The sequence below is a fragment of the Parambassis ranga genome, chromosome 12, assembly GCF_900634625.1.
Source record: "Parambassis ranga chromosome 12, fParRan2.1, whole genome shotgun sequence".
Lineage (NCBI taxonomy): Eukaryota > Metazoa > Chordata > Actinopteri > Ambassidae > Parambassis > Parambassis ranga.
Window position 1 is genome coordinate 5,316,747 of NC_041032.1, and position 23,012 is coordinate 5,339,758.

The window sequence follows — 23,012 nt, forward strand, 5'->3', positions numbered from 1 at the left end:
TTTGAGGGGCTCCTGTAAGGTCTGGTTAGTGTTCATTCATCGTAATATTAAAGACAAAACCCCAGAAATATAAAGACAATTGATGACGAGTGTACACTGGTGGCTCAATTCTGGGAAAAAGTGGTGGACTTCCTGAGTGGGTGGTCTGGTTTAAAAATCCCCCTTACTCCTGTTATGTGTCTGCTAGGGGACAGATCTCAACTACCAACAGTATCAAAGGGAATGTTTTCTGTCATTATGGTGGGCCTAGTTACAGCTTCAAGAGTAATTCTAAGACACTGGAAAACAGCAGTCTCCCCCAGTTTGAAGGACTGGATGGATGCAATGGTGGAGACAGCATCCTACGATATGCTTTGTAGACTAAAGGACAACATGGAGGAAAGGACGTGTCCTTGGGAACATTTTTGGAAGTATGCAAAGACTGATAAAAACACTGGAATTAGAGGCTAAAAGCAACGCTCTCTTGCACCTTACTTAATGGACTGGATTTCCAGGATGTGGATTTCTTCTAATGTGAAATTTGCTTTAAATGTTTACTCTTATTTTTTTTTGTTATATGGCATGTCAGAGATGGTCTACACCAAAAACAAAACCTAATTGTCGTATTGTGACCCTATGTTCATTTATATTTCTTAACACGTAATAAAAATGTAAATAACAAAAAAAAAGACAATTGATGACGGTGAGCACAAAACTACATCTTTAATTAGGCGACATTATTTGTTTACTGTGACTGTTTGTTGTTCAGCAGAGCAGCTGCAGAGTATTAAATTGTTCTCAAGTCATTCATTATTAGAAGGTTCTTGTTGACATCGTTTAACATCAATATGCTGTCAGTGACTCCCACAGTAAGAGCTCAAACACCTGATGTCTTCTGACATTATTCTGTCTCATAACACCTGACTGAACGTCTTTACACCCACACACGCGGTATGAATTATAAAATAAGTTTACAGTGTAAATGTATAGATGCAAACATGCTGCAGTTATGAAGCTGCACGCAGAAAATCCCTGAAGACTGAAAGTCAACTTTTCAGGATGAAACGCTGTTTTACTGACGTCACTTCTGCAGACGCCACGATTCAGACGCGTGCATTATGCATTCTATCGTTGCTATGTTGTTTTTTGACAACAACATGTTTTGACTCAAAACTCTCACGCGCACAAGCAGCAGCCATTTCGCAGCAGTTTAGCAGAGAAATATTTGAGCGAACGACTTCTTCACGGAGACGACCTGCATCCCGGACAGCGACTGCGCAGACGGACTGACGACAAGGACCATGGACCAGGACCGTTCCGGCATGGAGGCTGTAAGTTCACTGTTCACTGATTAATAAAGCCCTTCAAGGTCTAAGGGTGTTTTTGGGGACTTTACTCGCCTGGCATTCTTTGTGTTTTACTGCTCATTAAAGACACTGTAAATGAAAAAAAATGACTTTTTAGACCAGAGAGGCTTTACAGAGTTTACAGCAGGTTTAAAGGAGCACAGATAACCTCATCAACAAGGACTCACAACATATCACCATGTAATCATCATGCTGCTGCTTTTGCTGCTCACATTTTAAAAGCAAAAATATTTGAGCTAAATGAACATCATTAATTCATTACATCAGACATAATAAACCATCCTTACAGTTGTATGTTACTGAGGCTGCAGACAGGATCCATCATCTCTTCTCTGATCAATATTTTCTCTCAGTAAATTCAGCTGATTTTTAGAAGAAGGTTTATTTAGTGAACACGAGGCCTAGAAAGCACACAGATGTAGAGTTTTCATTTTAGGTCTATTTCTAATTACTTTCATGTTCCTGATTTAACTGCAGGTGATATTTTTGGATTTCATAATTGTGCATCTAGTTGATAGAAAATGCTGAGTGATGTGAAACAGCAAGTTTGATGCAGATTTATGATATAAATGTGATGATGAGAGGAGCAGAAAGTCATCAGGGGGAAACGTGGATGTGTCTTCATGCAGCACCAGTTCAAACGGTGACTTTGTTTCTTCTTCTCAGCCTCAGCGACGTTGGAGATTGAGCTGCCTGAAGGACCCAGACCGGCCCAGCAGAGTGATTCTGAGGAGAGTCCCAGCTGCCCCCTCCCCTTCACGCTCCCCCAGCTCTTCTTCTTCTCTCTCTAAATTTCTTTCTGATCTTTATTCTTTTCCTCTAACTCCTCTTAGCCCCTTGCCTCCCTCTCCCACTCCCTTTCTCCACTCCTCCAGCTCCTCTTCCTCGTCCAGCTCCTCTTCCTCCTCCTGCTCATCTTCCTCCTCCAGCTCCTCTTCCTCCCCCTGCTCATCTTCCTCCACTGACTCCACTCTTTGCAGGTCTCCTGCAGGTGGAGTCTGGACGCTGGTGCCGACTGAAGGCCCGACGCGGATCGTCCTCTTGAGGCAGCCAACAGGGGCAGCCTGTCAGGTTGGTACTGTGATCCATGTGTCTCCTCTCTGTTTTGTAACAGAACATCTTTACAGTTCTTTACATGGTGAATTTCTTCCTGTTTTTCAGACGCCCTCTCCCAGCCCCAGCCTGCCCGGTAGATCACCCTCCTCATGCAGCTCCTCCTCAGCCCAGACCTCCAGCCAGCCCACAGTGGTCGCTGGACGAGCACGGATTTCCCATGTACCACAAGGTCAGGTTGGACCTGTCATCCACTCGCCTCCACAGCCTCCAACCAGACCTTGTGTGGTTCCAGCTGGTCCAGTGCCAAAGTGGGCCAGGAAGATGAGACAGGCCTTGAAGCAGCGCAAGAGGTTGCGTGCCTCAAGCTTCTGGGCCCAGTGAGCTAAATAGTTTAGTTCACATTTTAATTAATTTGGCGGCGGAATTTTTTTGTATTTATTGATTGGATCCGCCTTGTACATAGTTCATTTGATTTTATTGTAACATAGTTGTAGCATCGTTGTATCATCATCATCTGATGGGAGCTCATCATGGTGGACTCTGGGAGAAGTTCCCTCAACAGGTAAGAATGTCTCCTTCCCACAGTTCACATGATGGGTTCCCTGAAAGGAAGTGTCATTCAGCAGCAAACAGGTGAGTTTCGTCATTTATACTTTACATTAACCTACTGATTGGACATGAAAAATATTGAACTGATACTATTCAATTTGATTCCAAACAGAAACAGACTGACTGAGCCAACCAGAAGAGAGTGACATGTAGACAGGAGGATCAACCCAGGAGGACCAACCCAGGAGGATCAACCCAGGAGGACCAACCCAGGAGGACCAACCCAGGAGGACCAACCCAGGAGGATCAACCCAGGAGGACCAACCCAGGAGGATCAACCCAGGAGGACCAACCCAGGAAGCCAAAAAGGAACAACAGACGGTGTGGAGGACCACAGTGAGCTGGTAATCTAAATCCTACACACACATGGTGTCAGGGTTTAGTATGTAACCATCTCAGAACATTTGTGTGTCTTTTTTCCGTCAGAGCTGTCTCTGGGCACCTCCACAAGCCGACACCATGAAGAGTAATGAAGCAACAGCTGCAGGAAGAAACGGATGAGAAACAGATCCAGGACAGTCATCAGATGTCTGACAGCCACACCAGCAAAAGGTAAACACACGAGGGGACACCGTGCTTTGGATTTCTTTAACTTCATGAATGAAGTGAACACATCTGTCTGTGCTGTTTCACACAGAACCGTGACTCCGAGCTCTATGCTTGCTTGCCGCTATCTACGCCTACTGCTGTCTGCATCACAGAAAGACCAACCTGGATTCACCTGTCACGCTGCAGGAGAGTGAGAGAGCTGTCGGAGTGAGGCTGTCCTGCTGAATACTGGTCACAAGAGCTCTGTGGTAGAGTCTGGCTACAAAGGGGGGTGACACCAACAGGGGCACTCGTCTCAAACCAGTGAAGAAACCATCACTGCCCAGAGTGTTAGCATGAACTGGTGTTTAACCAAGAAAGAGATCCTCCAAAACGTTTGCTTTTAAATTTTTTTAAGACTTTTTTAGAATTTTATGTTATAATCTCATGCAATAATGTGAAACAGTCAAGTAATTCTAAACGTATATAATTTATAGGTAATGGATTTCAATTGGAATTGTGCTTCATACCTGCTCCACAACCTGAAGCTGTACAATGTTTTCAATGTGATCATTTGTATTAAAAAATAACAGTGGATGTGCTGGGTCAGTGTGTGTGAAATATTAGACTGAATTTCTTGAATATTTCAGGTATGGGATGCGACTGCTGTTCATTCAGCAGCAGTAAAGTACTGTAACTCCAGGTTCTATGAGTGCAGCCAGCTTTGGACTGAGGCTTTACACTAATGCAAAAGTGGTAAAAAGGCAGTTTTAGTCTCTTTAAATATTTATTTTCTGTTCACGACAGCTGTGGATTTTTATATGACTCGTGTTATAATATAGGGCAGTGCCAGTTTGATTGACAGCTTACATCTCCATCCTTCAGCTGCTGCTCGCCTTACCTCCAGACACACTGCTACATGGTGACCACAGAAAAGCTGCAGAATTCAAACTCTGCCTTCAGGTATTATATTGAATCGAAGGCAGGGACTCTTCCACACACGCAGCCCAAAGTCAAACACAATGAATATGTGTACCTGTTTTTGGACAGCATGTCAAATGTCACTTCTGTAAGTTCTATCTTTGGTCTCCAAATCAATGAAAGTGATACTGAGCTACACCTTTATACAGATGTGTATACATTAAGTATATAGTAGGCGTTAAAAACATTTCGATCATGAGAGACTCGGCAAACTGAATGAAAAAGAATTTATTAATACGATGATTGTAAATGTGCATTGGCGTCCTAGACCCCGTCGTGAGGACCACGTCCGAAAGGGGGAAAGCTCGAGCGGAGAGGCCGCTGATCAGAAGAAGGGTCTACACCTGGTGGTGGTGTAGAAGCAGGAAAGGGGGAGACCTTGAACTGCATGGATCTGGTGGTGCTTGGGGTGGAGGAGGGTTGCCAGATTCGATCAGGAGGCAGCTGGAGAAGAGACAGAGGCTTTTAAATTTCTTGCTACGCTGTGATTGAGCAGGAGAGGGACGGATCGACAGCTGATTGGTGAGGGAGGTGCCATCTATTAAACACCTGACTGTGGGAGGTCACTAGAGGGAGTGCAGTGCAGTGAAAGAGAGAGAGTGCGAGGATGGTGAAGAGGGAAGCGGATAGAGGTAAGGAGGTGGATGATGTGAAATAGAGTCTTCATGACTGAACTTTCACTGAGAGCTACATGATAAGATTGTGGCTCATCGTGCTGACTGTCAGGAAAATGATTGGTGCCAGTTTGCACAAACACACATTCAATGACATCAACACACGTCTAAAAGTAATGGGGGTCATTAGTTCAGCCTCCCAGTTTTCCAGGTGGGCACAAAATGGGCCTCAAACATTTGAGTATCTCTTCGGGGAATTCATTTCGCAGAAACCTCATTAAACGCATTCTTCCATGTGTTACAGTTACCACCAGGAAACATGCGAGGGGAGGAAGAGGTTTCTTGGCAGAGCATCAAAGTTCTTTGTAGGCAGGTGTACGTCAACACTGCTTATAATCAAGGTGCAGACACAGAATGATGAACAGTTTTTTGTCCTAACTACACCATTAGCTTGTCATCAGGAATAATTTTATTTTTCTGTGAAAACAGGGACATATTTGACTAGAGCATTTGCTTCAGGCAGTAAACATGTGTCTGAAGTGTGTGTGTGTGTCCACAGTCTAGGATGCCTGGGATGTCAGAAGCCATAGGGAAGAAAAAAAAATATTTCCCCCAGAGAAGAAGAAGGAACAGCTGAGACTAATTCCTCAGATTACCTGGCAGCTGGGGGTGAAAGTAACACAGCAAACAACTCGAGAGTTTTACTCTGTAATTACTCTAATTTGCAATTCATATTTGTATGTGCATCTTTTATGTTTATTTCACAGGTGCTGCAGGGCACATCTAGTTGCTTTGTCAGGCTTCGGATTTTTCTTCCTGCCAGGGTGATAGACAGACAGCCGAAAGCAAATTCAGGAACGATGCAGCAGGTGGAGATAAAAGGTTGTTTTTCCTGTACTGACCAGGTGAGGCAGCTTCCACCGACCTCTAAGGACATTGTGCAAGAGAGCAGAAAGAGGGTCGTGAGGGCTGTGTCGTTTTTTTACTAAAGGGAAAGCTTCATTTTGATGAAGGGTAAAAATATTTCCGAAGGTCTTTAAACTCAGTAAAAATGCTAGTTTTTGAATGCACCTAAAACTCATTAAGCATCAGCATCGCTCACATCCTTTAAGCAGTGTGTGCGATAATATTCTTCTTTTTTCATGATTTCTTTCATGAAAGATTCACTGAAGCATTGTACTGCATGTACCATGTTTGTCAGTAGGAGCCGTGTTCTTTGGGTTATAGCCTTCTCCTTTCTTTCTCCATACAAAGGCAGCATCTCTGTGACCAAAGAGCTCCAGTTTTGTTTCATCTGATCAAATAGCCAAACTTCCAGTATGTGTAATATTTTCGCAAGTTGTCCCTAGCATGCTTCAGCCTGGCTTGGTAGTGTCTTTTCTGCAGAAGTTTTTCCTGGTCTGTAACTTGGCAGTCCATTTCTGTGCACTCACTTGACTTCACTGATCCTTCAAATCCAGACTTGGTTAAATCCTTCACTGGGGTCTTGGCAGTTGCTCTATGCTCCTGACACATCTCTCACAAGTTTTTTTTTGTTTTGTAATTTCAAGGTGATTTCATGCATTTCATACGTTTTTATTTTTAGAGAAAAATAAAACGTTCCAATAAATAACATGTTGGATGCAGGACGGTAAAAGTATCAGAATGTTGTACTACAGCTGACTTCATAGTACACAAGCCAGCATACATTTGTGCCATACACAGGCACATCTTTCCCACAATCCTCTGCACAGACTGAGCTGCCATAAGACAGCTCACATGAGACCACATTATACAGTAACAACAGCTGCAAGCTCGAAAAATGTCACTTTTTTTGGTCATTTTACTCAGATAATCTCAAGGAGGATAGAAAATAAAGACAATGTTAGAACACATGATGATGATTTATAATGGTTTTTAGGTATATTTACATATCATGTATGATTCTATTTTTCATAATTTGCATTGAGAAGGGTGACAGCCAGCAGCCTCTGAGCACACACTGTAAAAAGTCTGTCTGGTCTCTCAGTTTAACTAATTAAAGGACTATATATATCAATAACAGTTTATTTACTAAAAACAGAAAAGTCCCATGCTGTGTGCATTTTTGAGGCCACCATCATAAACCGGGTAGAGGGTAAATATAGTGCAGTGAAATAGGGCGTTATTTCAGAAGCAGCATCTTGTCAGTGTGCCAGTCACTAATCTCTCAGAGGCTTGTTTCACAGCAGGAGTTTTGACTTGTCATGGCAGGAACAGCACAGGTGTTAGAAATAACATTAACAACAGATCTCCCAGACACCAGGGCAGCACACCGACACTGAAGCAATGAGCTTCCATGGCTCTTCTTTTCTGTATTCCCACCCGTCATCATCACCTGATCTCTCTACACCTGCCAGCACACATGTTCTCAGTTCCTTCATTATCTCTCCGGCATAGTGTGCCCACAGTAAATTGTGCCTTTCGAGCGATGCTTCTTTGTTGATTCACTCCTTGCCTGCAGACATCTTTGTTGTTTCTCAACCTTTCCTTCAGCTTGTGTGTCGCTGAGCCTCTGTATACTTTCAATGCTAAATCAAACAGTACAACCTAACACTCCATTGCACAGTGGTGCCATATGGCAACAAATACTTATTTAATTTTACCAAAAGGCAGAAATATAAAATGCATATTTTACTGTACAGTATATAGCATTTATTATTATTATTATTATTATTTTACATTTTCTATGGACTGTTGGCACTGTTAGCACACACAAAATGGACCAAAAGCTCTAACATATAATACAATAGCTAATATTTTAGAGGAAAATATGACATGTGTAAAAAAAAATCTGTATTTTATTTGTTGTCATTATGAAAATGATGTGTAAATATGGAAGTGATCCCTGCTCTGTTCAACTTCATCAGACGGTGAAATAGATCAGATTGTAGAGTGTAATCTGAGTTATTGCAAAAAAGCACATTAATGCTGACAATCATTAATAATCAAGTGAATAATTGAATGATGATGATGATTATGATCAAATAAATTATGTCATTTTTGATCAAGAAAATGATGATTATGACCATAAGGACATTTATTATTAGCATAAAGGATTAATAAATCATTGTGTAGATATGGGGATATTATACAATTCAATAAGTTGGACTTGTTTAGTTTGGAGGTGCAATAGTGAAGTATTTAACCACATGCAGTTTTCCTGTACATCTAGCTCAACACATGCCCAAATTTAGTCATTTCTGCACACCCTGAAGGAGAAAGCGAGTAGCTCAATATTTCTATCTGAGGTGTGAGAAGTCAGGAATATCCTGACAGTGCTCTGAATCATCTGTGTCAAACGCTGTGCTCGGTTTTCTGCTCTGATATCACACAATTCAGATGTGAGCTTATTCTATATGACTTCTCTGACACTGTAATTTGGCCTAATACAGTGACCTCAGCCTGCGCATCCCGCTAGAATATTAGGCAGCAAATCCAAGTTGCGGTTCAAGCCACAGCTTATCGCCCTTTGTCCTAAAGAGAATCAATTATAAATCACAATTTTATTGTAACGGCAGCTCTGAATCCATGTGTTCTGTCCTCCATTTCACAGCATCGCCAGTGATGTAAGAAAGTGTTACGCAGCTGCTGGTTGGATCTCCTCAGCTCTGTGACCTTTAAAAAAGTAGGGCACAGACATAAGACAGGAAGAGGTCTCTCATGACCACTGACAACCTTTAAGGCAGCGATGAAACCATGCCTCATATTTACACAAAGAGATGTCGGATGAGATCTTATCGCAGGCAAAGCTTTTCATTCAACCTTCAGACGCCTACAAACAGACGCTCTCCAAGTCTTAAACCTTTTGCCTGTTGTGATTCTGTTTTTGTTCTGCGTCTCTTTTCTTGGTCCTGGATGATATCACACTCCTGGGACAATCCATTTATAAAGAGGCTGAGGACAATGTGTGAATAATCGTGATTACTAGTGAGATTTTTATTTATTTATTTGTTTTAAAAAAAGAAGATGTGTGATGTGGTTGGCACATTGGTCACGTTATAGATCAAGGGATGCTTGAATGTCAACGTTTTTTGTTGTGTATGTATCAGATCAAACCCACTACCAGCAGCATGGGTATTATAGTCTGTAGTATGCCCATCTGTCTTATCCCTCTGTAATATCAAATACACACTGACTCCCTGCTGGAGCCCTCCTCTCATACAAAGCATTAGCATGGTGTTACAGGTTTAAACAAAGGGGAACATCGGCATTCACAGTGCAGACCTATTATTATCATTATAGGTATTTAACTGTATATAGATCAGGGCTGAGTGATACCATCAAGACACATTCTGTCATGTTCTGACACCAGGTGTGATGTGGATCATGCTTAAGGCTGTGGTCAGATCAGCCAGCACACATATAAATGCCATGTGTGAACTGAGACTCAGGCCCCCTGTTCACACTGGAGAAAGTCAAATCCAGCTAGAGTGGGATTGAATCCGGATAGCCTTTAAGCTGGATAAGTTCACCCCTAGTGAACAGGGTCTCAGAGATCAGCTCTCATTCTATAGACATACAGAATCCCTTTTAGATGATGATGAGAACTTTATACCAACCTGAATGGGAATGAGTTTTGTTCCAACTGTGTTTGAAACACAGCATCAGATGCTGACAACAATTAATTGAATAAAATTGAATTCAACACAAGTTGCATCAGTCACACCTCAGAGGTAAGACAAGCTTAAATGTTTAAACAGCACATCCAAGTCGTTTATAAAGGCTGATTGCAAAGTGGTTACATTTAAAAGGCTTCTTTGAGCACTCAAATACCACACATCCCCAGCACACTGCAACCTTTAGTGAGTAAATCTCCTTGGCTTTGACACACTTTACCTACAGAGAGATGCCCAGCGGAGGAAAAAAGCCAACAGGAGCCCAGTGATGTGCAAACACATCATGCTTTATAGCCCCTCTGCGTATTCCTGCGTTGTTTATGTGTGCAGCAGCTGTAATCCAGCTGATTGGCCAGGTCCCGGCCCGCTGCTATGTATTCCTTTAAGCATTAAACTCACTCATTCTAGGTGTCAGGATCCAATTTTGTGTAAGTCAAGGCCATTAACCCTCAGCTGGAATACATCCAGAGTCTGTGCGGGTGCTGCGTACACTTTATATTCCAGTGTGCAACTATGGCAAACGTGTTTGTATTACAGAGTGAATCAGGAGGCAGATAACATCTGAATTAGCTCACAGGTACACTGTAACAACTGCTCAACCACAGTGGCGTTGACTTCAAAAAAGGTACTGCTGGAACATACACTGCACATAAGGATGGATGAATAACAGACTAGTTAGCAGCTATCAGTGCACTGGATCCTTTGCGTTACACATACTGATTTGAGACCTGTGTCCTTGTGTTATCATCTTGTTTTCTGTTATATATATATATGTATTTTTTACTGTTATAATTTCAGTGTGAGATGGACCTAAAATGCAGATTACAAAAATGACTAGATAAAGATAAAACTGAAAAAAATCACCTATAAGTCGTCTATCATCATCTATAAGCTAAGGGTAACAGGTGAAAACAATGAGCGCGGCAGGCAATCACACTGATGGGAAAGAGACAGGAAGTAAAACAGGAAGGGAACTTCACTTCCAAAATAAAACAGGAAGTACAAGAAATACATAAAAAACTTAGATGCAAGACTTAGATGCAAAAACAAAAATATGCTGAAAATGACTTGAATAGAAGTTAAAGCAAGTTTAGCAGTCTTTTGGGGCCCTGGACAAAAATGTACATGGGGCCCCTCCAACCAACTTGACAATTGCAGCTGTGCTCACACAAATTGCTATACACTCTATAGTTATTTACAAACATCTCTTTGTTGCGTTTAAGTGCTGCTATAAGGAATCGATAATAAAGATTTCTTCACCTTAAAGAAGAGCATGTTAAATTTGATCAGTAACACTGTACACACACAGGAGACTGAGTGTCAGTGTTGGTTAGATGTCCTATTTCTGCACACAGCACAGCCTAACAGGAGGTGACTGCTGACCTTCCTGCTCAGGAGGATTCAGGAAACACAATGTCTCACACAACACACTAAAAACCCTCTGCTGCTGTAGGTTCATGTACAGATTTGCAAATTGAAAAGCACTGGCACTGTTCCATGGTCAGTCATTTAAGAATGAACAAAAAGCTCCAAAAACCTACGAGGAAACCTGGACATAAAGATACTTTCGTGAAATAATGGATCATACGTCAGCCTCATGAGGGGAGAAGAAGAAGAGGAGAGGAGGTGGAGGAATAGAGATGGTGGTGGGGTTGAGGAGGTGGGGGAACTGCTGGTGGATCATGTTTGTGTCCCCAGGCAGCGTGGGCCTATAGCAGCTTAGCTGTGATAAAGTTTAAAGACAGAGTTTAAAGACTAAGAGGTAGTCAGCCTCTTAGTCTAAATGACTATAACTATACCTATCAGCCCTGCACACTTTGCTTAAGGCTAACTATACGCTTTACTAAACAGAAAGGTTTTAAATCTGGTCTTAAAGGTGGAGGCAGTGTCTGCCTCTCAGACCCAGATTGGTAACTGCTTCCATGGTAGTGGTGCCTGGTCCTCCCATTCTACTTTTATGAATCCTAGGAACTACAAGTAAACCTGCACTCTGATCTGAGTGTTCTATTAGAAATATATTGAGCTGTCAGATCCTGCAGGTACAGTGGAGCCAGTCCTTCCAAACCTCAAAGCGCAGTGATAAACAGTATCCAGAGAATAAAGACCTTTGGTTGAGGCACTCATGTACAGAACATCACCATAGTGTGTGTGTGTGTGTGGGGAGTCGGGACTGTCAGCAGGAGGGTGAGGTGTGGAATTTTTTTGTACTTTTTAGTGTTCTTATTCTTGAACACCATTCTTCTTTATTTTCCTGTTCAGTGATTTGGTGACCACATACACTGTCTCTTAGCTGTATCGGTTTCGCCAATGACACATCATCCTCCAGCTTTCTTTTTCAAAAATGATTTTCGCTGAAAGTCTCTTGTATACGGCTTTGCTCTAAGGATTCTGTCACCCAGTTTCACAGTGTGTGTGTGCGTGAGAGAGAGAGAGGGAGTCTTATCATCTATCTAACTGTGTCCTTTCTTCTTGCTCGCAGCATCAGTCAGGCACACAGCGGAGTCCTGACTTGTTGGTTGTAGGTGGTGGTTCGCTGACATTTATTTCCTCCCAGAGGTGTTCTGTCCAAACTCCCATTTCCCCTCTGTTGATGGGTTTCCATCTAAAGCAGAGACAAGAGCCACAAAGATACTCTACATGTCCTCCTTGGAGCCAGGTTTGTAGCATTAAACTTAATAATATTAATAATAATAATGGTTAATATGCTGTCAGGCATCTTAAGCTTGTATTTATATAATAGATATCAATATTTTATTTATTGTGCTCAATGTACTACATGTTGTATACTATAGGTATCTAAAAATGTTTCTACATTAAAGTCACTGGTTTCACAAATCACATCCCCTCCCTCTTTAACGGTGAATAAACACCATTTTATATCTGATTCCCTGTGAACAGCCTAAGTCCTTTCTTTCTTAGTTTTGAGCACAAACAGCTGGATTATTGCCCAAAGACATGGTAGTGATGAGCAATTACAGTAGCAGGGGACATAATGGCATTTCACATTTTAAAATAATACAATCGCTCCCCACAGCTACAGCAGTGTAATCATGGATGTTACTGTGAAGAGTTTTTCAACTCATTGTTACGCCAAGGGCCCCTTATTGTTTAAAGATCAGTTCGGACGGGTTGCAAAATGCAGACTCTCGTTAAAAACCAGATATGTCAAACAAAAGGTGAAAAATAAAGCCAAAAACCATCAAAAGGTAAAGACTGAAAAAATACAAAAAGCTACTGACAAAGGCTGCAAAAGTAACAAAACTACCAAACAAACAGTGAACAAATAGAAACACATGAAGAAACCAACGACCAAGGGGAGGACAAGGAACACACAATGGGAAACAAGACACAAACAATCAGGGCAGGGCAGGCAATCACGAAGGAGGAAGTAAAACTGACAAAACTTTCAAAGTAAAACAGGAAACAGTCAAAACCCACCATGAAAATACAAAGAAGACCCATCTTAAAACACAAATAGGGCTTGTTGATTTATTCTGATAGCATAGTTTTCTATGGCAGATGTCTTGTTTGTGGAACTATAGAACCACTAAAGGTTATATTTTTTTACATTTGTGCACGTTTTAACAAAATATTTTGTGTCAATTTGCACTATTTTTTCAGTGATATGCTTGTAGCTGATCAATGCTCTGCAAACAAGCTGCGAGCTGTTTGCTTGTTAAATCTGTGGTATATCATTGACACTTCCAACTGCACTGTACCCTACTGTAACCTGCAGTGCATTTAATACACATTGCAGGAGTTCAGTAGCGCTGTGGTGCAAAGCTCAGCCAGGACAACCACAACATGGCACCGGTTTGATCCTCGGTAGTGTAGCAGCTGACACATCTGAAACTGTACTGCATGAGCATTCATTATAAATGAATGTGGCACAGCCAGAGTCATAGCAACCATGGCTATCTCATTATGTAATCAGAGATTTTAAGCCCACAAATAATAATGCAAGAATAATAAGAGGCCTTTTTCAAACACTTATTTGCTAAATTCATACAGGAAGCAAAGCAGCTTATCAGCTTGACTCATTAAAGTGTCCCTGTCTGTGGGCTCGATGCTGTTAGAAACTGACCCCACGTGACCCCAGTTGGTTTTCTGCTAATGAGCAAAAGATAGGAGAGGGGGAAAAGTTTTCAGGTGCTGTAAATTTTTTTTTTAATGGTCACACAGCACAAAAATAATCAGCATCAGTTAAAGGGACCCATATAAATAACATGGCTTTAATTCGCAGTGTGTTTCTGCAGACCCACTACTAAAGAGAAAAGGCTTGTTTCTTTTCTATGTCAATTAAAATGAATGTTTAGAGCCCCATATGACATCATAATTGGATAATATTAGGGCCTGCTTGGTTCAAATGTGCAACACTTGAGTTTATGTAATCAGCCATATTGATTCAGTTTTGGTTTAGCACAGTGAATTTCTATATGGAGCCAAGTCTACAGCCCATCCTTAAGGCGCACTTTAGGACATTAGACGTCTGTTGGGATGTACTCCAAATACGTTTTAAGAGGTCAAAATAAAGAGATCTGTTTTCAATATAAGGAGACATTTTTTATGTTTTAGGTAATTAAAGAAAAACCCCATTCAATGATGTGGCATCCACCATTTTGCTTTAACACATACCACAAACAGCAGTAGTGACCCTTTAGAGAATTCAGAGGTGCATAGTAAAAAGCAGGGTTATGGATGTTTTATTTATAAAGGTGTTATAAAATATGATTTATTTTAGCAGGGAATATGAATATCTTTTAAGAATAAAAAAAAGTTTGTGATTAACATCTGTCAAATCATAATCTGTGCTGCTGAATTATCATCTTTTGATCTATAGTTTCAGCATTAAAGCATGATTTTTTGACTTTTGCCCATAAATCACAATGACAACAGAGACAATTAAGAGAAAGAAAAAAAATGAAATCTGAAATCTGGAACGCCCTGCTGAATAATGCATGAAGCACCCTAAGTGATCGGACCTGGGGCAGCAGCCATCTCCTTATTATTTATTACATCTGAATGATTAAGACTAAGACATCAAGTAGAAAAGTTTTATTACAGGTTGCACAGAATGTAAAATAATTTTAATTAAACAGTTATTTATATATTAAACATTTTAAAAACAGAAAAAAATGTGCCCCATCATTACCCACCTAGGTTGCCGTCACTGCAGCAGCAGTCACTTGAAAACGACTGATGGCTCCCATACAGCAGCCTGAGCAATTTAGTACTATTCCATTGTAAGCTAATTCAACCTGAGCTTCGCATCCCTTCAATATCATACATTAGCTAATGAGCTTTAGCTGCTGACTACAGCTGCAGTACAGTAACAGATCTTAGACTTAAGACATCCTGCAGAAATAAATTAACTGACCGTTTATTTAATGATCCTGTTAACTTAGTGACATTGTACACACACACACACACACACAAAGAAAAAGGCATTCATTAAAGCCAGGCACCTATACTGTGGGGAAAAAAGTTTGATTTGAGAATAAAAACAAATTATCAGTGATTAAAAAAATATGAAATATTCATATCCATTAGAGTTAGGAATCCAAACACTAAAAGAAAAACCCGGAACCGTGTAAAAAACATTAATAACCACACGGACTTGGCAGTAACCAGACTCACTGGTTATTTCATAACGTACTGAAAAATACAAAACAATCTGAGCAGACACATGGCAGACAGACATGTTGTAATGTTGGACTGACGCAGCACCTGATGGCAGAGGTGGATGGCCTCTGTTGTGCAGTAAGACACTGAACTCCCACCTGCTCTGGAGATTAAAATGACATGCTCTCCATCAACATTAAGATGTCCATCCTACCACAACGCTGCACATAAATCAAGGCCAAATATTCTTTTTGTATGTAAACTGTATGTATATAGTGAAGTTTTCGGACTGACTGGCTTGGTTACATCCACAAGTTAGAAAACACTAGTTAAGAAGAAACATTCATGCAACTGTGGACCTCAAAGGCTTTTAACCTGTGTTGGCAGTTTAATCAAAAATACTTCTATAAAAAAATTCAAACACTTGATCAGTCCAAGATCTGATATCCTTTAGTCCCTCAATAATGCACAACATAGCCCTCGAGAGATATAACAAGAGGCAATCTCGCATCACATTTTTGTGGGGATCTTAATTGTCACTGTTTCTGTGTAGAAAATCTTTACAGTGATCGCCATGTTCTTTGTGGCACAGTGAGCTCTGGCGGGCCCCGGTAAAAGAAGCCGCATCATCAGCAGCAGCACCGTCGCTACCTGGATGTATCTGGGATGAGTCTCTTAAACCACCGGCCCACAGCCACGTCTACTCTAAGCACTAATGTGACCCCGATCAACAGGAACACACTGCTCACCAGGAAGCCGGAGGCCTCGAACATTAACCTGAAGGGGTAAGAAAGAGAATGAGATACAGATGTTTTTTTTTAAATCATAAAGACACATAACTATAATAAATAGAGAGATTCAAGATCTAAATGTGCAGATATTACAGTGGAAAGAACAGTCCTGATGGGGATGGTTGGATGTCATACCATGTCCATATCCTGAAAAGCCTTTACTGTCAGTGAGTGTGTGAGAGAGCTGGAAAATCCATTCAGGCACTTACTTGGGTGCGAAAACCTTCCACACCATTAGGTGTCTCCTGAGGATAGCAGCAGCACAGACTGAAGCGAAGACCTGTGAAGAGAGGAGAGACACAGAGTGATACTAATACACAATCTAAAGTGGAATCGAGCCAAAGAACTGAAACAATATGATACGAATCGAACACAACGCGATGACAACAACTTATCATCGTGCTACTCTGGTGACTACTACTGTACTGTGTAATGTGAGTACTGGACTGACGAACCTGTGCCCCATGAATAAAGAGGTAGCGTGTTGAGAGTTGGAGCAGAGCGGAGCTGAACTGCTGAGGGTTTTCTCTCAGCCTCATCTCCATGACGGCGTCCTCTTCTTCGTCCCCGCATGCTCGTCCTCTGCTGCCGCGTACCTCACGCACCAGGGGCCAGAACAGCAGCAGTGGACAACCCACTGAAAACAGCAACACAAATACGAATCAGAAAGCTACACACAGAGGAGATGATTATCCAGTTTAGTTGCTTGGTTTCTTGTTAGATTAATATCTCCTATATGAATGTATTTCTGCTGCATGAAGAGGATGTAATAACATAACAACTAAAAAATTTAATTTATGACTAACTGCATAATCTGGTGTGACAAATCGGCTTTACCAAACAAGCTTAAATGCAAGTGACACAGGGTTTAGAGCCCTATCCTTCACACTGCCAAAAACATCTTTTGCACACCTTTGAATTTAGCATCTGGTGTGGAGAGCACAGGGGTTATATAATGTTAAGGACCTATGCTTTCAAGATCAAGCTTCAGGAAAAAGGTACACACTGTCAAAACAAGATATGTGTTTATTTTTGTCTACCTGCGAACAGGATGTGTGAGGCAAAGGTGTTGAGGGTAACCAGCGAAGCAGGCAGAGTGGTGCCTGTGTGTCCATCAGGGAATCCCACAAAAGCAGCACTCCATTGGATGGAGGGGAAGGTAGGCAGATGGCCTGTGGCATGAAAGAACTGTGTGGCAGCCAGGGCCCACAGCACAACTGGAGTCCAGGGCACGTTAAATCCACCTGAGGGGAAAACGGTGAGAGGTGGGTGAAAGGAGTGAAACATTGACGGGGAAAGGAGAATATTCTGAATGTCTTACCAGAATATGCTCCGTGCAGACTGCTAAGGGTTGTGGAGGAGGCGTGAATGTGCAGCAGAGCTCCCATTTCTAGCATCAGAAGGAGGAAAGACAGAGCCATGCCCTCTGGGTGCAACAGCAGCAGACCAATTCCCAGCAGGCCACAGAACAACAGCACAGGGGCAGAGTACACTGTTCCCAGCCCGTAGGCCTCTACAGCAGGCCTGTTGTCCACCTCGCTGTCCCTGCTCAGCTCTCCATCATCTAGTGAACGACGCATCCGTTGGTAGATCTGTGGGATGAGATGGTGCAACTCGGCTTGGGGGCTCATACCGGTGCTTGCTCGGTAGCGGGCCGGAGGGAGAGAAGAACTCCTGGCTGAGGCTGCAGCCCTGGTTTTCACGAACACAGTGAGAGGGTCCAGCCAGATCAGACACAGCCCCAGTCCCAGGAGGCAGAAGGCAGCCCTGGGGAGGGCCAGCTGTGCCAGGCGGATCAGCTCAGCCAGATTCCTGAAGCTGTCCTCTGGAGTGGCACTAACGGCCCAGTGCAATCCCAGACATACAGAGAGCAGCGGCAGGATCCAGCGAGCTGTGAATACTGTCCCACTTGTAGAGTTGAGATTACCGTAGTGGCAGAGGCAGCGTCTCAGCAAATATGTCCACAAGCTGAGAGAAATGACAGAGAGGATGTAGTGCAGGTTCTTCATCTGACTGTCCTGTAACCGAGAAAGAGGAGACAGGAACGGCGATGGCTGACAGGAACCTTGCTCTTCTCGGCAGCTGTGGAAGGAGAGGGAGAGATACAGGCTGCCAACAAGGAGCCCTAAGCAGGCTAGGAGGGTGCCGCTTTCTTTTCTCACAGCTGATGGAGATAAGGCAGGGGAAGGCAGAAGCCCGGCAGACTTCAGTGGGTCATGGCTTGGGGGCAAAAGCAGGCCATCCCAGTTGAGATGGACAGGAATATAGAGGGCCAGGGAGAATACCAGAAAGGTCACAACCCGGCCTTCAGCGATCACATAGCTATCTGAGAGCAGGGAGGCACAGCGAAGGAGTGGCACCAAGAGGGAAGGGACAAGGAGGCAGCCTGGGGTCAGCCAACTAGAACTCTTTGGACCTTTAGTCCCGTTCTTCAACACCGTAGGGGTACTCAGTCGACGAACCCTCCAGAAAAACAGAATTTCAGAGCTGAAAGCTCCAGCTGCCAGGCACCACACCATATCAATGTAGCCCTGCGTGAGCAGCTGAGCAGCAGCAATACTGACCCCTGCTGTTAGAGCCACAACAAGTGGGGCTTTCAGTCCAGCACCATTCTCCCTGATCAACAGAAGGGACAGTTCAGACAGGAGGAAACACATAAGGCAGGCAAACGCCAAGATGACTAAACCTGCTGCCATTTTCAGCGGGCTGAATCGGGCCCAGGTGGATCGGCAAGTGTCTCTAACAGAGGTGAGGTAGGCCTGCAGAGAAGAGGTCAGCTGTGGGGAGGGTGACCGACCCTCTCTAACAGCGGTGAGGTACTCAGAGGAGAGGTGGGCAAATTCATCCTTCAACCGAGAGAGGCTCTCTGGAGGAATGTCTTTGGCCATGCCAGAGTAAGTCTCCAGGAAACGATTGACCTTCAGAGGTAGAATGAAATGCACCGGGAGAAAAAAAAAAAAACACACAATCACTGAACATGCTCCAGGATATGTGTAGCACGAAACCTTTTGTGTGTAGAAACATAAAAAACTTCTATCTTTTCTAATAAAGGGCACTACCTGTTTTGCGTTGATCCACAGTGCCTCCAACTGGCTGAGACGTGCAACTGCACCTTCTGGTTGCTTGTGTGAGGGGAACAAGGGCAGGAGAACCTGGCCCACACTGCTGTATGGGATAGGAATGCCCAGGAGCAGAGCAAGGGTGGGTACTAGGTCAGTCTGGGGCACCACGTCTAGTTCGTTCTATGAAAAAGAGAGGACAACATCAGATTACTGCTCAGAATTTCAGAGATATCCTACTCTGTGGAGTCGCTTCACTGACATGTATCTTCACCTGGTAGGAGTCAAATACAAGCCAGAACATCAGCCAGTGTTCATCCAAATGTTGAGTAACACTGTGTGCAACAGATAATTGTGTCTACTAATTTCTGCTTTCTTCATGAGAGTGGTATTCCTCCCTTGTAACTCATTATTTTTCCACAATGCATTATATAACTCCAATTGCACTGCAATTATAGAAATCAGCAGTGGAGTTCACTTTTCAAAGCAAGATCCGTTTTTATCTCTGAAAACAGCAGAGACCACCTGCCAGCATCAATTTAATGGATTCAGGCAGCTGCACAGCCAACCATAAACAGAAATGTGCACGCATGAATGGCTTGATATTTATTACGCTGCAACCATTCTGGTGATTCTCAGACATCAACATGATGGAAATGGGCACTTGCTGATGAGATAAAGACTAACCCGAACAGATGAAAATAAAATAAATGTATTCATTTTGCTGTGATTTTGGCTCAACTTCTTCCTACCTTCTAACTAAACTCACTGCATAATTCTGGAAATGTTAAAAAAATGACACCTTAATGGAGTGAGGAGCTGAGGGAAAAAGTAGTCATAAACTTATATGGGGAAAAAACAAGTTAGGAGGGGAAAAAAACTTTATATATATATAAAAAATTATAAAAGACAATTCAGTATTTTCTGACATTATGAAGTCACAAATAAGAGGAACAACAAATTTGCTTTCTTTGGCTAAATTGCATTAAAAATGCAAGATGTGTGTGGAGTTTACATGTTCTCCATGCCACAGTTCTCACCTCCTCCTTCTATCCAAATTACAAATATGTGCATGTTTGGTTAGTATCTGACTCTATAGAAATAGACATAGAAATACTTTATTTACCCCAAGCTGGGAAATTTAGCAAAAAGATTGGAGCAAGCCTCCGGGCCACTGCCTCTATGAGGCATTTGAGGCATAAGTGTGTTGGTGTCTGGTCCAGGATGTATCCCACTTCCTAACATATGTGCATGGTATTCCTTGTTACTGGTGGCATCTCGTGATGAGGTTTAAACAGCCAAGTATAGCAAATTATTTGACTTTATAACTCTAGAAAATACCCATGGCTATTTCTCATAAATGTGCATCTTTAAACTGTAAATGTTGACACCCTTTACAAATCAGATCCTACAGCCTTTTTTATATATGGCCCAAATACACCATCATAGGCAACCACTGTGCTCCTCCCAGCTCAATGTGAACTACTTTAAGCAATAGTAGGGCTTCATTAACAATGCAACAAACAGGTTAGGGTTAAACTGGGCTACAAAAGCAGCTACTTAACCCACCGGTGATGGAGGTCCAGGAAAGACAGGAGAAGGACTGTAGAGGAAAATAGCAGCATCTGTCTCTTTCACACTTTCACCGCCGTGATCACCAGTGTCTGTCATTCCATGGTCTCCCATCACCACCAGGAGAGTGTCATTCTGCAGCCGGTCAATCACAGACCTAGACGAACACAGGAAATCAGATTAGAGACAGTCATTTGGGTCCTTACCCTATAAAAGTATTGTCTTTTTTGCTAATAACGGACATATCTCAGCAGTGTGTAGCAGCTGAACTACTGTCTTACCTGATGACTCCATCCATCTGCGTGAGCTTCTCAGCCATGGCAGGGTGGTCGGGACCAAACCTGTGACCACAGTGATCCACCCCGAGGAAATGGGCAACTAGGACATCCCAGTCATCACCTACCACTGTTAAAACCACCAGCAACAGACACATGAAGCACAAAGTCTGTCAAACAGCAATGTCTACAGCAGAAACATGAAGCTAATGTGGGAGTGCACAAATATAAGCATATACTGGTTGTGTAGAGGTGCCGCAGGATCCCATCATCCACAGTGTGCAGATCCTTTACGTTGAAAGAAGGGAAGGGGAGAGAGCGGTAGAACTTCTTAGGAAACAGACTCTCCCAGGTATCATCACCCATGAACACCACCCGTTTGCCTGCAAGGAGATGCAAAACAAAACATTTGCTGAAATGTAGTTCTACCCCGAATACCCCTGAGGGACGTTCCCGAAGGGATTAATAAAGTATATTCTAGTATATTCTAGTTTTACAAATAACAATATTCTTTCAGAGCTCTTTGGACTTTAAGCCAACATGCTACATTCTCAGATGTCATAGCTGTAAACACAGCAATTTGACCTAACACTCCTAACCTCCACAAATAATATGTAGTGATAAAGATCATGTATATGTCTGGAACTCACCTGCTTGACCAAGCTGGTGGATAAGGTTGTCCTCCAGGATGGCACTTGATGCAAAGTTGTTACCCACATCCACAAAAGTGGGCAAGGATCCAGTGGTGAAGCCCTTGATCCTCTGCATGGTAGTGGTGGGTGGATCAGCACGGAAGGGGTACAGGCGGCTCTGAAGAGGCTTGGATGAGACCGTCTTCTCCAGCACAGGCAGCTTGTTTTCATAAGGCCGCGGCGCCGTGTTGTTGGGGTCAAACCGGGCGAAGTCGATTTTCAAGGCGTCTATGATGAGAAGGACAACCCTGCGGAAACGCGGCTGGGCGCGACAGAAGTCCACCGACTCATCTCTGGGCTCCAGCACGTCTCCGCATGTGCTAGTCCTGTTTACTTCCAGCCTCACTAGCAGGAACCCACCCACGAAGATGTAGATGCCCACAAAGTACACTGCACACATCCAGAGGAGCAGAGACAGCACTGGAAGCCCCTTCATCCTGTGCGCACAGGTGACAGCAGTACAGGTGGAATTCAGGCACACTTGTTTCACATCAAAGTAGAGAGTCAAAGTATCCGTTATGTATGAAGGACACCAGCGGCGCACAGAGAATGCTAATGATGCTAACTGAACATAAACTCCAAATTGAAAGTAAATTAATTACATACCTTGCTATACGTTCAGGCACTACAAGCTAAAAGAAGACGATAGTAAGTTAACACTCTTAGCAGTGGCTAGCTCGCCTCGCTTTGTTACTGACCTTGTAGCTGTTGTTTCTCCGTCCTCTCTCGGCTGGAGGGCGGACGTGGGTGTGTGTACTAATAACACAGGGGCACAAGTGTCTCAGGTAAACAGAGAACGAGGGGACACGCTCACCTTCATTGGGACTCCGGTACAATGAGATTAGATGGCTGGTCACAGATAGGAACTTCAGCGTGCAAAGTGCCCGGCGGAAATCAGCGGCGGACGATTTACTTTGTAACGCCGAGGCACAATTCAGATCCGACTCCCTACACCCACTCGAAAAGGGTCCACCTCGCATAGACCGTATAACAATTATTAAATAATAATAATAATTAATAATAATTCTTTTAAAAAAGTCGCAATTAATAATCTTAATTAATCTTAATCTTAATTAACGCGTTTTATTATTTTTAATATTTATTATACGGTCTACGTTTTATTCTCGTAATACTTATATTCGTAAAATCAGTACTTTATTCAAATAATGACTTTATTTTTGTAAAATTGTGTCTTTTTTCTATGACTTGATTCTTGTAATATTAAATACG

At 42.7% G+C, this 23,012-nt stretch overlaps 1 protein-coding gene across 3 annotated transcripts; it reads right to left on the reverse strand.

Moving 5' to 3' along the window:
- Window positions 1–15,269: 15,269 nt before the first annotated feature.
- Window positions 15,270–22,682, reverse strand: pigo (phosphatidylinositol glycan anchor biosynthesis, class O). Of its 3 annotated transcripts, none has more exons than XM_028418584.1 (11): window positions 22,597–22,682; window positions 21,741–22,219; window positions 21,330–21,473; window positions 21,097–21,220; window positions 20,813–20,972; window positions 19,244–19,426; window positions 17,506–19,102; window positions 17,225–17,428; window positions 16,640–16,821; window positions 16,394–16,464; window positions 15,270–16,170 (listed from the first exon to the last, which is right to left on the reverse strand). In XM_028418584.1, exons 2-11 carry the CDS (start codon window positions 22,216–22,218, stop codon window positions 16,041–16,043), a joined length of 3,273 nt encoding a protein of 1,090 aa, XP_028274385.1. In that variant the 5' UTR covers window position 22,219; window positions 22,597–22,682; the 3' UTR covers window positions 15,270–16,040. The 3 variants fall into 3 exon arrangements, with proteins under 3 accessions (XP_028274385.1, XP_028274384.1, XP_028274386.1); XM_028418583.1 differs by having other exon boundaries at window positions 22,481–22,657; XM_028418585.1 differs by lacking the exon at window positions 22,597–22,682 and adding an exon at window positions 22,389–22,464.
- Between the last annotated feature and the right edge of the window lie 330 nt (window positions 22,683–23,012).

Bases quoted from the DNA above. Each gene is read 5' to 3' on its own strand.
- pigo (XM_028418584.1), bottom strand. From the start codon at position 22,218: ATGAAGGGGCTTCCAGTGCTGTCTCTGCTCCTCTGGATGTGTGCAGTG. The intron at 19,427-20,812 runs GTGGGTTAAGTA...TCTTTTTCATAG, and splicing joins TTCCTGGACCTCCATCACCG to AACGAACTAGACGTGGTGCC. The intron at 16,465-16,639 runs GTTCGTCAGTCC...CTCTCTTCACAG, and splicing joins TCTTTATTCATGGGGCACAG to GTCTTCGCTTCAGTCTGTGC.